Here is a 15,827-nt window from a genome sequence, read left to right as displayed (position 1 = left end):
CCCTCTGTCCTGAGCCCTGCTCTATGGAAGATGGAGTAAGTGGGGTGCAGGAGCAGGAGGGAGGGGGACACCCTGACATTAGGCCCCCTCTTCCTTCCCTCCCTCCCCCCCCCCCCCCCCCCCAGCAAGCAGGAGTCTCGAGGAGCAGCTCAAAGGCAGAGGGCAGGAGCAGCACATGGCAGTGGGGGGAGGGATACAGCTGAACTGCAGGCAGCTGCTGCACAGGGAACTTCGGGGAGCTGATTGATAGGGGGCTGCCGGTCAACCCTGGTTCCAAGCCCCCCCCCCAGCTAGCTGCGTGGGGCTGCTCTTCCTGCAAGCAGTAGACAAAGCAGGCGGCTGCCAAACGTTAGAAGGGAGCATTACACAACTTTAAACGACCATGTTCCCTATTTGATCAGCAACGAAACAACGTTGACCGGGACGACTTTAAGTGAGGAGTTACTGTACTTGAAGATGTAGTTTTTCAGAAACTGCATATTATTTTCTACAGCTGTGTGTGTATTTTGGCACTTTCAAAAAATCAGTATCCTTTGCTAATTTTTGCTTTTTTCCCTCTGGGGGTAAGCACAACTCTTTTGCAGTTAACTGAGGCAAGCAGTGAGGGCTAGATGTCAGTGCTGCTCTCTACACACAATAGATAGAATAAGCAGAGCACTTGGCAGTTGCCAGTGCTGGTAACATTTCCCTCAACATGTGGATCCCACAGCTTGCTTTGCAACTGGTTAACGTTGGTTTTAGGTGTGTGTTTTAGTATTAAGGCCGCATGGATGGGGTTGCTTGGCAAAGGCCAGGTATTACATGGTGATTTGTCTAAATCTGGCAATAATGAAGACATGAGGTACCTGCCAATCAGGTGCTGGAGATGTGATCGTAGTCTCTAAAGGGCTGGATGGGCTACAGCATGTGCCTTTTTCATGGAAGGGTATCATCACTGGTTTCAAGCCCCATGGTGAGAGAGGGGTGGCACTACATGGAGCTATCCACTGTCACATTTACCACAGCTGTGATGAAGAGGAGGGCAGTGGGGAACCACCTCTCTGCCCACATTAGCTTGACTCAAAAGAATTAAAATGTCTCAACTCTCACATGAGAAACTGGAACTCTGATGGCTATTCCCAGTACTTCAGCTAACATTCTGGTGAAATGGTCACAAGCATACCAGCATTTCCAGCTTCACGCTCTCAACTTCTAGGAGTTAGTCTACACGTCCAGTCTGTTTTTGAATGAAAGTCTCCTCAGAACTTGGGTTGTGACAAATAAGTGTTTGTCTACCAAGGCTTAAAAAACACTCAGGAATTTGCACAACATTTCAGACAGGGATGTACAGGGCTATTATACACGTGCTCAAAACTGGTGCAAATTTGTTATCCAACTGAAGGAATGAACAGTTTTAATTATAGTACTGGATGCCCAGCAAGGGACAAAGCTGCAGCTACAAAGGATATCACATTGCTGTGGCCTAACGCATGAGTTTACCCTTAGTGATACATACTGCATTTAAGCTCTGGAGCTTGCAGATGTGGCTGCAGCCCATTCTGTGCCTTTTTTTTATTGTAATGGATTAAGGATGTCGAGTAGTCGGGATGGGGATGTTCTTTTAGGAGTCAGTAACAATAGCCCAAGGGTTCCATTTTAAAATTGGGCTCTTGATAACTAAAGTGTGGTTCTACTTTGAATATCAACTTGTAGAAAAGACATTGTTTATTTGTTTTCAAAATTGTACCAGTTGTGCTCAATTCACTAGAAAAACATTTTTACTTGCTGTTAGCCCTGCAAACTCAACTGGGGATCTGACACTTAAACCAGATTAATTTATTACTGGCAATGATACATGGAAAACAAGCTTCTACAGGCCTTGTGGTCAAAGACTAATTATTTTCAGTGGGTTTGCAGAGGTCTGCTTCCCTATAACTTGATAAGGCCCAACTAGGAAAAGAATTGCAGCTCTCTGTGTTGGCTCAGCAGGACAAAAAAAGGAGAAAAAGCTTATTTTAATAATTGCAATTAGAGGATATGAGTTTGAATACACACACATGAACCCAATCTAGTAGTAAGAAAGTACCATTTTTACATATTCAGTTTAGATTTAGCCACTTTAAAAACCAGTCTTGGTACAGTATTGGAGGAACAGCTATCACTTTCTTTGATAACTATGACAGGTATTGCTATCCCATGCAGTGTCCTTGGGATCCATCGTGTTAAATGACTGGTTTATGTATGATTGTATTCTACTCCAGGGGGAGGACTACAACAGCTCCTCCAGGAACAAAAAACAGTGGGTTTGTGATTAAGGCAAATCCAACCAGGTTGTAATCCCCTCAGAAAGGTATTGCTAGCTGGGGAGGCTCACATATATTGGTTTCTCCAGAGACCAATAGCCAACGAAAGTAGCTTTAGATAAATAGCCTGAGTTGAAACTGACTAGGGGCTTGCTTTCTGATCCAGCAAATGGACAGGACCTACTGTCTGGGACTGCAGGGCAGTCCTTGCAGAAGGGGTGGAAGGACTTGACCTGAGAGGGCCTCATAAGACTGATGGGTGACCTCTGGTAAACTTTTAGCATGCATCTAAGAACTTATTTTTTCCTCTGTAATGCTTTCACCTTAATAAAGGTGCTTACTCACCAAGAGCTGGGTGGTAACTTGTAACACACTGTTTGTAGCCTTTGGAGGGAGAGGAAAATGCAGGCCACCAGGCTTTTCAGGGAGTCTGGTTTGCTGGGGTTATCAGAGTGTAAGCAGGGACCTGTGCAGCCATAAAACTCCCAGTCACAAAGGGAGTGAGATTGTAGATATCTACTCAGGAAAGGTGACAGCTGGGAGCCAGAAATCTTTTAAGTGGTTGCCCTCAAGGGACCACATGGGAAAACAGGATCACCTACTCTGAACCTGAGACAGTAACACCTAGCTTCTACTAATATAATTTGTCCAACTCTCACCTCCTAGTCTCTCCTAGGCAAGCCATTTTCAGCTATTATGAAAGAAAAACTTCCTGATTTTAGTGTTCACTGACAAACCTATAATCCACAGGTTCCTCGTTCTTGACTTAATTTAAGCAAGTTCATTCAGTTTAGGCCCTATCTACATTATAATTAGAACTAGGTTGGGGGACCCCATTGTAACATGATTAACTGATGTAGTATAAACATGACCCTGCCCCATGCTAAAACACTGTACTATTCACATTTAAAATCAATACTTGTGGCAAACTTTCATCTTCCCCGATTCTTACTACTACTAGTGGGGAAAATTAAAGTTTCGGGAAGGAAGCAACCAGGTGAGAAAGAGATTGTATCTGTGTTGTCTCAGAAAAGGAGATAGCGAAAGCAAAAATGAAAAATCAGAATGGCAGATGCATGACTGTCCCATGGATTATAAATTCACAACTCTTTTAGGAACCAGCTTGAGGCCCCCTACCTTGACCACCACCAACCTGACACCTCATATTAAAGAGCATCTTGTAGTCAGGACCAATTGGGGTGGCGGGGTGGGGAAAAGGACACACAAAAGGGGCAGTTTTCCCTGGGACCCCTGTCTGAGAGGGCCCTCAGAGTAGTCCTGTGAGCTGGCAGTAGGGACACAGTGCCACTCAGGTTTGGCCTGACCACCCTCCCCACCCTGTCACAAGGAGGGGGGTGGGCACCAGGCCAAACCTGAGTGGTGACGTGACCCCGCATACCAGGTCAGAATGCCACTCACTGACATTTGGTGCTGGAGGGGCAGCTGGGCCAAACCTGAATGGAGGTGCACCCTACATGCCAGGTCACAACACCTGGAGCAGGGAGCTGGGCCCAGCCCTGTGGGACAGGAGTCAAGCTGCTGCTGTGGGGTAAGTGAAGGGCAGACTTACTCTTCAACAGTCCATCCTCCCCACCCCCCCATACATTTTTTTTTTTAGGTGGAGGAAGGCCCGAGTTTCAAATTTTGCTCTGGTCCCCCCAAAACATCTGGGCAGCCTGCCCACAATTCCCCTAGCAGTGTGCTGATGCAGTGGCTCATTAGTGATGGAAGGAAAAGCTTCAGATAGTTGCATCATTGGTATTTCCTCTGCAGTATTTTGATTTTCTGGGGGGCCTAACACTGCCTCGCTTGTGAAATATGCTGCTATCACAGTCTAAGGTGGTATCGTTCCAGCATTTCACTTAATACTTCTAGAAACAGTTTTTCATTTCCAAAATCAAAGTTGAGAGTTTCAAAGCTGATTAAATTTAAGTACCTTTGTTAAGGTTTGTCTAAGGGAGATTTTTTTAGTTATAGCAGTACAATAACTAAAGCACTATCGTTATACTGGAATAACTCCACCACTGGACAGTCTTATTCTGGAGTAAGAATGTTTTTTTTTAGTTTAGCTTAAACCGCTTCCAAAGTGGCAAGCTAACCTGCAAAAAGCCACTCTTTTATACTGGAATAAAACATGTTAGTTAACACATTTTTAAAAAACACTGATTTTCTGAGTCTGAGCAAGCCATGGAAAATTATCCAACATAAATGTGCAAAGTGAAAAGACTATATTGCCATCTTCTCCTCTACTATGTATCTCACAGCAAGAGACAATTAGTCTCCTTTGGAATTTAAAATTGGGACCAATTTACATTGGAGTCTATGGTCCCTGTGGCACATTCCAGTGGGAGCCATACAAATTAGTCTGCAGTATTACTGTTTAATGAAAGAAGTTCCGTGTAGGACTAAGTCTAGTTACAAACAGCAAAGCAACGTCTTAATCAGAATAATTTTCCAATCAACCTAAATACACCAGACCCTCGCTAGAACGTGGGATTTGGGATCCATGAGTGGTACTACGTTAACGCGGGGACCGTGTTAAAATGAATTGCAATTAAAGTAATTAAATTTGGGTTCCATGGCTGCAACCGTGTTATATGCGAATTCGCGCTATATAGACGTGCGTTCTAGCGAGGGGCCGGTGTACTGAACAATTTAGGCAAAACTGAAGAGCTGCTTTAGGAGTTGTAAAAGGATTTGTAGCTGAACAATAGTAGTATCACCATCATATGCTTCAGCTAGTCCCCAGATTAGAGACTTCAGTTTAGGTAGTCAAACTATGTTTAGTGTTAATTCAAAATAACCTTAGACCTTGCATCCATGAAATATCAAAATACAACAGTATATTCCAGAATATAAAAACAATTGCTTGGATGTTTAGTGTTCATTTGGTGCCAGTTGTGAAGTATGGGAGGCATGCTTCTCACTATCCAAGTATCCATAATTTTTGTCCTTGCTGTTTTTCGTGACAGGTTACCCAAACACTGTAAAACAGTACTCAAGAGGAGAAAACAGGTGTTGGTGAAATTGAACTTCAGCTTTTAATTGAACAAATCCTTATGTTCTTAAACCGCATGGAACTAGATCCAACTCCCAGTGAACTGAGTGTGAATTTCTCCAATGATTCCTAGTGGAGTTGGATTGGGCTTAATTGGCTCAATACTATACCCACTGAAGCCAACAGGAACAAGACTGAGCTCTAGGTACAGTTAAGTAAACTAAATTTGCCAACAAAAAACATTCAGGAAGTACGTTTTAGTGCAGTTCAGGTAGCACTTAAAAATCAAAATAAACAACCCCTTCTTTCTTTACAGGAATTCTACACCTTACCAAAAAAAGTCACTAAATTTACATCACTCACCTAACCGTAGTTTTGCCCAGTCTTGTTCTGCAATGGAAATAGCCTGTTGATTTTATATATTTTTTGTTTAATTAAAAAGTGTCCAAGTTTCAAATGGAATAAAATTTTAGGGTAAAGTTGTATTCATTCTATACATTTTCGCACTTTCTTCATCGAGAAAAAGGGCATGGACATGTCCATTGAGAGTACCAGCAAACTGTGACACAAAGCTAGCTTGCTGGCTCCACATCATCTGGGGATTGTCCTTTGCTGGTAGAATCTTCATATAATTGATTAAGATGGTTTTAAGTTGCTTTGTTCCCAGAGCTGTTCAAAAGAACCTTAATATGGCCCTGTATCTGGCCCTATAACTTTAAAATTGCTGTTAGTATTTCATTTCAACCTTCCCAGAAAAATTCTACCCCGGAATGAAATGCTGCACGTGAATTTTCAGGCAGACTGGTTTCATTTTGGGAAGTAGGGAGCAGAGGCTGGAAATTGAGCTTATTGTGGGATGCAATCTTCACCATTAAGTAGCTAGTACTATTCCATAATGAAAATGAAATAAACAATGGCACAGCAAAACAATTACTGTAATCATACATTGTACACAAAATATACAATGTTCACAGATAACCTGTCCGTAGCTCAAATTCTAAATCTGTTACAGCCAAGGTGAAAGCAATTATATGTATGTAATCCATGTTCTCTATGATTAAAATTTGCAACATATTTACAGCAGGGTAGAAAAGATTTGAAAATGTTTTCTGTTTACCACTACTGCTAATGTGAAATAACCATTATTAAAATTCAGAAATTAGGTGTGAGCGAATATTCTCCAATGTCTTCAAGAGATAACGCCTGAGACCAGGCATACAATTTAGCTGCCTCATGCTCCCACTCTTCATCTGAAAAGACAGAATGCTCCTCAAGGTCTTCAATTGGTGCAGTTATAGTTTCTTGATGTTCAGTGAAGTGGCTTCTATTTGTAACATCCAATTTCTGTTCCTGAACAACATTATACACACTATTATATCAAAGCAGGAAGAATTGTCTACTACAGATCACATTATATAGCTTTGTAGTAAATTCAGATACACCAAACAGAACTCAACATTAGAGATTTGCTATTTCTCACTGTTACATGAATGCAAAGCAAAGCCAAGACATGCATTTTTCAAATCTAGAGGAGCTAATTCTGTGACAGGATTGTGTTGCAGTTACTAATTCAGAGTATGAATGTTAGGACAGATACGTTTAAAAGGTTTTGGACACCACTGTTGAAAGAAATATTTAAGTGTATTTAAGTTTTAAGAAATAAAGGAAATATTAGTATGTCTGTTCAGTTGTTGCTATCCATTACCTTAGAGATTTATATCAGGGGATAGCCGTGTTAGTCTGTATCCACAAAAACAACAAGGAGTCCGGTGGCACCTTCTGTTAGTCTTTAAGGTGCCACCGGCCTCCTTGTTGTTTAATAGATTTGCTATTTCTAACTGTTAGTATTTGTCACTGTTACTTAACTGAGGAGCTTACTGGGTGAGAAGTCCAAGCTAGGAGGTCTGCAAAGGACTGTGAGTCAGGAGGGAAGGCTATAAGCAAGGATGATGAAGAGCTGGAAAGACTTTTGATTAGAGCTGGGTGAATAACAGATTTTTTTTTTTTTTTTTTTTGTGTTTTGAATAAATTTTTTGGTTTGGGTTTTACTTAATTTTTTTTTTTTTTTTAAATTTCATGACTCCAACTAGTTGGGGAAAAAATTGGGTTGAATGAAATGTTGGGTTTTTTTTGTTTGCTTCAAAGTGAAACACTTCGGGTATTTTTAACCTTTTTCATAAGAGCAAAAGGAAATGAAGGGCTAGAGTCACAAATTGTTCTAAGCTGTAGATTTGTGGTTAGAGCATTCACCCAGGATTAGGAGACCCAGGCTCCAATATCTCTTCTGCTTTATGTGGAGCAGAGATATGAACCCACATCTTCCACACTGCAGGTGACCACTCTAACCACTGAGTTAAAGATACTACTGTCCATCATATGCAAGGAATGAGGCTAGGGTCCTGTGGAAAATATGTGTGATCATGTAGCTCAATACTATATCACACTGCATACACACACAGAGGTGTATTAAGGTTTCACAGGCAACTTTAATTCTGACATTTCCTAACTTTTGTGTGCTGGACATAATATTTCAGCATAGCTCTTGTGTATATAATTTCCTAGATGTCTAAAAAAACAAACAGAAAAAATCAGCAATTCCATTAGGTGACATTATACTGACAGCTGCAGGGTTGAAACCTTAGATCCATAGCAAAGACCTCTGCCATTTGAGCTGAGTAACCGATAGCAATAGTAGGTTTTTTATCCTCTATTAGGACCAGCACTAGAGGGTGCTGGGATTAGAAGAGAATTGGACATTTTGTCGCTGAATTTCACAGATATTTGCTGACAGCAGAGGAATGTTGAGGCTCAGAAATCTTGGGTTCCAGTCCAGATTCTGGAGGTAAGTGTGCTCTACGGGTACAGACTCTTCTGCCCATTCCCCTCACCAGCTTGACCCATTCCGCCCCATCCCTCCAACCACTCTCCCAGTTCTTTCTCTACCCCACCATAGCTCCTCATCCCAGTCCTATTCTCTTAACCTAATCTTCCCAGCCTCCATCCTCAGATTTCTACTCCTAGTCCTAGTCTCGCCCCTCCAGGCTTCTTGCCAGCGGCTCCTTGCCCAGCCAGTCCCAGTTCCTCCCTCCTCCTTGACTTGTCTCTCTCTGCCTCCCCAGCCTCGAGTTGCCTGCCCACGTTGTCTCTCTACTGGCTCCCAGTTCCAGTCTCCCTTCCTGCCCTTCTCATCTAATGTGTCCTCTCCTCCCACAGCTCCTTGGTTCAGTATCTTTATCCAGCTAGGCCCAGATCTCCCCCTGCATCCTGGCTGCTTGTCACATCTCTCTCTACTTTCTCCTATGCCATTATTTCCCAGTCTCTTTGCCCTATCAGTCCCACCTCCCGCTCCTGATCAGATTTTCTTCTGCCTGCCTCACCTCCCTACAGCTCCCAGCCTTTAGTCCCTGCAATGCCTTAGGTCTGTTTTTTGTCCAGGCTGCATTTGAATTAGCGGGCTTTCTCCCCCATGCTGCTTGGGTACCTGCCTATAATTGCAGGCCAATGAGTATTTCCAGTACAGACTTGGTAGAGTATTCGCCTGAAAAAACGTTCAGTGCATTTTCTATTTTGTATCATTAATGATTGATTTACCTCTCTTTCTTTTTCAAGTGCATGAACTCTTTTCATTTTTGCTACTTTCTGTCGAGCTTGGCGAGAGCGACGCACTGAGGGTCTAGGCAGTGAAGAGGGTTGATAAGACCTAGATGAAGAGGTGGCTGTTGGAGGACAAGGTGTAGGAGACCTAGAAAATGTGAGCATTATGTAAAGAACCTAAATATGAAACATCTTGAAAGTTATGTCAGATCTGCAATGCTGAATGCTTAAACCAATGAAAGATTTAAAAAAACCAAAACCTCCTAGACCACATACATGAATGCAAGTTATGAAGCCATATCCATTATTTCAGGAAAAAATGGTTAGAATATGTTTAAAAAATAGAAAATTCTATTTTAGTTCTAAATCCTCAGAATCCTTTCTTTATATCAGGAGCCCCACTTCTCTTAGTACATCCCATAATCCTTCCGCATAGCAGAGCCCAGAGGTATTAGTGTCCCCAGACACAGCTTGCATGAGATCGGAGTGCACACATCAGACCTTAAAGATGGTATAATGGGTGCATCAGGCAATCTGGCAATTATGTTGTTTCTGACACACAGATCTTCCTCACTATCCCCTCTCCTGGCCTCTAAGGTTCCTCTCTTGTGGCTATGTTCCAGACCTCACAGAGGTTACAATTTTGCAGACTGTGCCTAACTAAATAGTCTTTCCAAAAAAACAGTCAGAAGCCTCAGGGCTCACTGAAGCCTACACTGAAGCAGTATGTCTACACTGCAAAGAAAAACCCACAGCGCTGAGTGTCAGAGGCCAGGTCAATTGACTTGGGCTTGCAGGACTCAGGCTGTGGGGCTAAAAATAGCAGTGTAGACAATCCCACTTGGGCTAGAACCGAGGCTCTGAAACCCTGAGAGGGGAGAAGGTCTCAGAGCTCAGACTCCAGCTTGAGCAGGAATGTCTACACAGCTATTTTCAACCCCACAGCAAAAGCTCTGCATGCCTGAGTCAACTGACCCAGGCTCTGAGAGTCAGTACCAGGGTTTTTTCTCTGCAGTGTAGACATACCCAAATACTTCAAACTTGAGTTTCTAGAACTAGCTTACCTTTCTTGGAGTTAAGGTACCAAAACAAAACATAAAACCACACCATTTTGCAAAAAGATAAATACCTCTAGTTTTTCAAGCTCTCCTATATCTCCAACACTTTGTCTACCACCAAACTTTCCTTAAAAAACCCGAGAAGCACACAAATGTATTCAGGCCATGTTAGTTCAGTTTTGTTAAAATTAGGAGAGAAACTTTATTTAAAAATCAGGGTTGTGATACAAATGGAAGTATAGCACTACTGTTTCTTCATAATTTAGCTTTTACCTACTAGGGTTGCCAGGAGACTGGTTTTCAACCGGAATGCCCTGGGGGCTCTGGTCAGCCTTGCTGACCGGGCTGCTAAAAGTCTGGTCAGTGGCGCAGTGGGGATAAGGCAGACTTCCTGCCTGCCTTAGCTCTGCACGGCTCCTGGAAGCGGCCCTGCGGTCCCTAGGTACAGTGGCGGCCAGGGAGGCTCCACGTGCTGCCCCTGCCCGCAGTGCCAGCTCCACAGCTCCCATTGGCTGGGAACCATGGCCAATGGGAGCTATGGGGGCGGTGCCTGCAGACGGAGGCAGCGTGCAGAGCCACCTGGCCGCACCTGTGGGACATGCTGGCCACTTCCAGGAGCCGCCTGAGGTAAGCGCCACCCAGAGCCCACACCCTGAATGTCCTCCTGCACCCCAACCTCTTGCCCCAGCCCTGATCCCCCTCCTGCGCCCAAACTCACTCCCAGAGCCCGCACCCCCTCCCACACTCTGAACCCATCGGCCCAGCCTCCTCCTGCACCCCAAGCCCCTCAGCCCCACCCCAGAGCCCGCACCCCCAGGCAGAGCCCTAACTCCCCCACACTCCAACCCCCTGTCCCAGCCTGGAGCCTCCTCCCGCACTCTGAGCCCCTCATTTCTGGCCCAACCCCAGAGCCTGCATCCCCAGCCCAGAGCCCATACCCCTTCCCTCAACCCGATCCATGCGAGTGAGCAAGGGTGGGGGAGAGCGAGTGATGGAGGGAGAGGAGATGGAGTGAACCAGGGGGCGGCACCTTGGAGAAAGGGTGGGGTAGGGGCGGGGCCTTGAGGAAGGGGGCAGGAGAAGGATGTTCAGTTTTCTGCAATCAGAAAGTTGGCAACCCCATTACCTACCTGTCTGCTCATTTCCTTTAGCTCACTCGTGTTTCTGCCCAAGTCACATGATTAACAACCCTTTGTTTCCTTTTCCTACTCTCATCTCTGTACCTTCTTCCACATGCCCCTGATGACTAAAACTCCTTTTCTAGCCTATTCTGTCATGCCTCAATCCTCTCCTCCTCCAAGGTGACCACCTTAAAACAAATTTAGTTAACAAGGCCTATAAACCCTAGCCCACCTCTCAAGGAAATGTTAACTGATGATAACAACAACAAACAAAGTATCATGGAACCAGTTAGACAGATGGAAACAATCATTGCTGTGACATTCCCCATCCATTCTCTAGATGTATTTATTTAGGTCCCAAACTTGCAAACACTTAAACACATGCTTAACTTTAAGCATGGGAGTAGTTCCATTGACTTCCATGTAACTCTTCCCATGCTTAAAGTTAAGCATGAGAATAAGTACAGTATTTTTATAATCTGGGTTTTAGAATGTAAACTCTTTTCAGCGGAAACTAGTTGTCTGTAGGGCACTCACACTTTTAGTATTATATAAAAATGTAATAGCCAACATATTCAAATCCTTGAGAGAGCAGAGTATATATATATATATATATATATGCACTAGCAAAAATTTCTAAAAAAAAGACATGAAAGTCAAACTCAAAGTCAAAAGTAACATGAACATGGTAATCCAGCCTAAAGTTACATAGTCATATAAAAGGTAGCACTTAATAGTAAAGAAAGGATTGCTTTCTTAAATGAGAGAGCAGAAATGGATAGACTTGCAGGCACCATCATCTATTTAAGTGTGTGTATGCATTTCCAGTGTAGATTGTTATATCAGTGAGTGCCTAACACAATCAACATATTTATGTTTATGATTTGTTTAAAAGTAATATTCAATTTTCCTCTTCCTAGGAAACAAACTATTGAGGGATAGTTTTGATTTTGAAAATGATTTTTTAAATTGTATTTTTATGAAATTAAAAAGATAACCATGACACACTGGATGACTCGAGAGGCTGCTAATGGGATGCAGAGCCTCTCAGCTATGCTGTAAATTCAAATCCAAAGAAGCAGCTTGATCCAACTCCACTACACGTTAAGGGCTTGTCTACACAGCTCTGCAGTTCAGACTAAGGGGGTGTGGATTGCAGCACGCAATAGCACATTGTGCTGTAACTCCCCTGATATACATCCTGGTGTTAATGCGTACCTAGTTCGCATTCACTTAGGGTATGTCTACACTACGGGATTAATCCGAATTTACAGAATTTGAATTTTGGAAACAAATTGTATAAAGTCGAATGTATGCGGCCACACTAAGCACATTAATTCGGCGGTGTGCGTCCATGTACCGGGGCTAGCGTCGATTTCCAGAGCGTTGCACTGTGGGTAGTTATCCCATAGTTCCCGCAGTCTCCCCCACCCATTGGAATTCTGGGTTGAGATCCCAGTGCCTGATGGGGCAAAAAACATTGTCGCAGGTGGTTCTGGGTACAGCCTCACCCCTCCCTCCATGAAAGCAATGGCAGACAACCATTTTGCACCTTTTTTCCTGGGTGAACACTGCAGACTCCATACCACGGCAAACATGGAGCCCGCTCAGCTCAAGACAGCAGTCATGAACATTGTAAATACCTCGCGCATTCTCGTGCAGTTTATGCTGAACCAGGACCAAAAAAAAGAGGCAAGGAGGAGGCGGCGACGGCAGCGCAGCGACAAGAGTGATGAGGACATGGACATGGACACAGAATTCTCTCAAACCGCGGGCCCCGGTGCTTTGGAGATCATGTTGTTAATGGGGCAGGTTCTATCCGTGGAACGCCGATTCTGGGCCCGGGAAACAAGCACAGACTGGTGGGACCGCATAGTGTTGCAGGTGTGGGACGATTCCCACTGACTGCGAAACTTTCGCATGCGTAAGGGCACTTTCATGGAACTTCGAGACTTACTGTCCCCTGCCCTGAAGCACCAGAATACCAAGATGAGAGCCGCCCTCACAGTTGAGAAGCGAGTGGCGATAGCTCTGTGAAAGCTTGCAACGCCAGACAGCTACCGGTCAGTCGGGAATCAATTTGGAGCGGGCAAATCTACTGTGGGGGCTGCTGAGATGCAAGTAGCCAAAGCAATCACTGAGCTGCTGCTACGAAAGGTAGTGACGCTGGGAAATGTGCAGGTCATAGTGGATGGCTTTGCTGCAATGGGATTCCCTAACTGTGGTGGGGCGATAGATGGAACCCATATCCCTATCTTGGCACCGGAGCACCAGGGTACCCAGTACATAAACCACAAGGGGTACTTTTCAATGGTGCTGCAAGCACTTGTGGATCACAAGGGACGTTTCACCAACATCAACGTGGGCTGGCCGGGAAGGGTTCATGACGCTCGCGTCTTCAGGAACACTACTCTGTTTAAGCGGCTGCAGCAAGGGACTTACTTCCCGGACCAGAAAATAACCGTTGGGGATGTTGAAATGCCAATAGTTATTCTTGGGGACCCAGCCTACCCTTTAATGCCATGGCTCATGAAGCCATACACAGGCAGCCTGGACAGGAGTCAGGAGCTGTTCAACTACAGGCTGAGCAAGTGCAGAATGGTGGTAGAATGTGCGTTTGGACGTTTAAAAGGTCGCTGGCGATCGTTACTGATATCCCCATTGTTATTGCTGCTTGCTGTGTACTCCACAATCTCTGTGAAAGTAAGGGGGAAACCTTTATGGCGGGGTGGGAGGCTGAGGCAAATCGCCTGGCTGCTGATTACGTGCAGCCAGACACCAGGACGATTAGAAGAACACACCAGGAAGCGCTGCGCATCAGAGACGCTTTGAAAACCAGTTTCATGACTGGCCAGGCTACAGTGTGAAATTTCTGTTTGTTTTTCCTTCATGAAAACCCGCCCCCTGTATTGACTCATTCTCTGTAAGGAACCCACCCTCCCCCTTCGATCACAGCTTGCTTTCAAAGGAAATAAAGTCACTATCGTTGAAAAATCATTTATTCTTTATTAATTGATTATGAAAAGAGGGAGAGAACCCGGGTGGGGTTTGGGAGGAGGATCGGCAGGAAGGAAAAGGCCACTAAAAAAAGGTTAAAAAAATTACAGCCTTTTGCTTGGGCTGTCCACTGGGGTGGAATGGGAGGGTGCACGGAGCCTCCCCCTCCGCGTTCTTACACGTCTGGGTGAGGAGGCTATGGAACATGGTGAGGGGGGTTATACAGGGGCTGTAGCGGCACTCTGTTATCCTGCTGCCGTTCCTGAAGCTCCACCAGACGCCGGAGCATGTCTGTTTGCTCACGCAGCAGCCCCAGCGTTGCATCCTGCCTCCTCTGATCTTCCTGCCGCCACCTCTCATCTCGAGCATCTCTCCTCTCCTCACGTTGGTCCCTCCTGTCCTCACGTTGGTCCCTCCTGTCCTCACGTTCACTGGCATCTTTCCTATACTTTGAAACCGCGTCCTTCCACTCATTCAAATGAGCTCTTTCATTGCGGGTGCATTCCATTATTTCCGTGAACATCTCGTCTCGCGTCCTCTTTCTACGCCGCCTTATCTGAGATAGCCTTCGGGACGGAGGAGGGAGGCTTGAAAAATTTGCAGCTGCTGGAGGGAGGGAAAAAAGGAGAGAATTTTTTAAAAAGATACATTTTACAGAACAATGCTTATACTCTTTCATGGTGACCAACACTATTCACATTACATAGCACATGTGATTTCTGTGCAAGGTCGCATTTTGCCTCTTAATATTGAGTGCCTGTGGCTTTGCTGCTAGAGATCACAGACGCAGGTCCGGGCAACAGAATTCGGCTTGCATGTGGCCATGGTAAGCCACTGTCTTTCGGCTTCTGCACCCTCCTTTCCCACATACCAAGCAAAGCCCGTTGAGTGCTGCGGTTTTCCTATTAACCTTCAGCAGCAGAAAACAAACTAACCCTCCCCCCCATCCAATTCTCTGGATGATCGCTTTATCCCTACCCCCACCGCGTGGCTGGTATCAGGGAAGATCCCTGCTAGCCAAACGCGAAAAGCTCAGGGCCAATTCCCCCCCCCCCCCTTGCACTTGGCTAACTGCAGGGAAGGATTTCTTTTTAGCCACAGGCAAACAGCCCAGTAGGAACGGCCACCTCTATCCCCTTAATTAAATTCCCATATTTCAACCAGGTTACCATGAGCGATATTACTCTCCTGAGGATTACACAGCGAGATAAAGAACGGATGTTGCTTGAATGCCAGCAAACACCGGGACCATACGCTGCCAGGCTTTGTCATGCAATGATACCAGATTACTTGCTACTAGCATGGCGTGGTCAAGTGTCCTACCATGGAGGACGGAATAAGGCTGCACTGCCCAGAAACCTTGTGGCAAGGCTTTTGGAGTACCTCCAGGAGAGCTTCATGGAGATGTCCCTGGAGGATTTCCGCTCCATCCCCAGACAAGTTAACAGACTTTTCCAATAGCTGTACTGGCCGCGAATGCATCCCAAGTCCTCAGGGCAAAGTAATAATTAAAAAACGCTTGCTTTTAAAACAAGTTTTATATTTTAAAAGGTAAATTCACCTGAGGTCCCTTCCACTGGGTCATGGTCTTGGATACTGGCTTGGGAGGGTACTTCAGTCAGGCTGAGAAAAAGATCCTGGATGTTGGGGAGAACGGAGTGCTGTGTGCTCTCCGCAAGCTCGTCCTCCTCCTCCTCTTCCTCGTCCGCAGAATCCTCAGGTGTGGCTGATGAGATTACCCCCGCCTCGGAATCAACGGTCAGAGGTGGGGTAGTGG

General features: G+C 45.0%; 1 protein-coding gene across 1 annotated transcript in view; it reads right to left on the bottom strand.

Moving 5' to 3' along the window:
* Positions 1–5,163: 5,163 nt before the first annotated feature.
* The window catches only part of LOC113406163 (putative uncharacterized protein CXorf58), a 34,347-nt gene continuing 23,683 nt past the window's right edge, over positions 5,164–15,827 (bottom strand). Inside the window, exons 7-8 of the mRNA XM_029910954.1 lie at positions 8,872–9,022; positions 5,164–6,630 (exon numbers count right to left, since the gene is read on the bottom strand). Of these exons, the coding sequence (XP_029766814.1) occupies positions 6,433–6,630; positions 8,872–9,022 (349 nt within the window). The 3' untranslated portion in view covers positions 5,164–6,432. The remainder of the gene's footprint in view (positions 6,631–8,871; positions 9,023–15,827) is intronic.

Source organism: Terrapene carolina, unplaced genomic scaffold, assembly GCF_002925995.2.
Source record: "Terrapene carolina triunguis isolate 2854851 unplaced genomic scaffold, T_m_triunguis-2.0 Scaffold23, whole genome shotgun sequence".
In the NCBI taxonomy this organism is placed as follows: Eukaryota; Metazoa; Chordata; order Testudines; family Emydidae; genus Terrapene; species Terrapene triunguis.
Note: the sequence above shows the minus strand (reverse complement) of the source record. Positions and strands in the feature narration are given on the sequence as shown.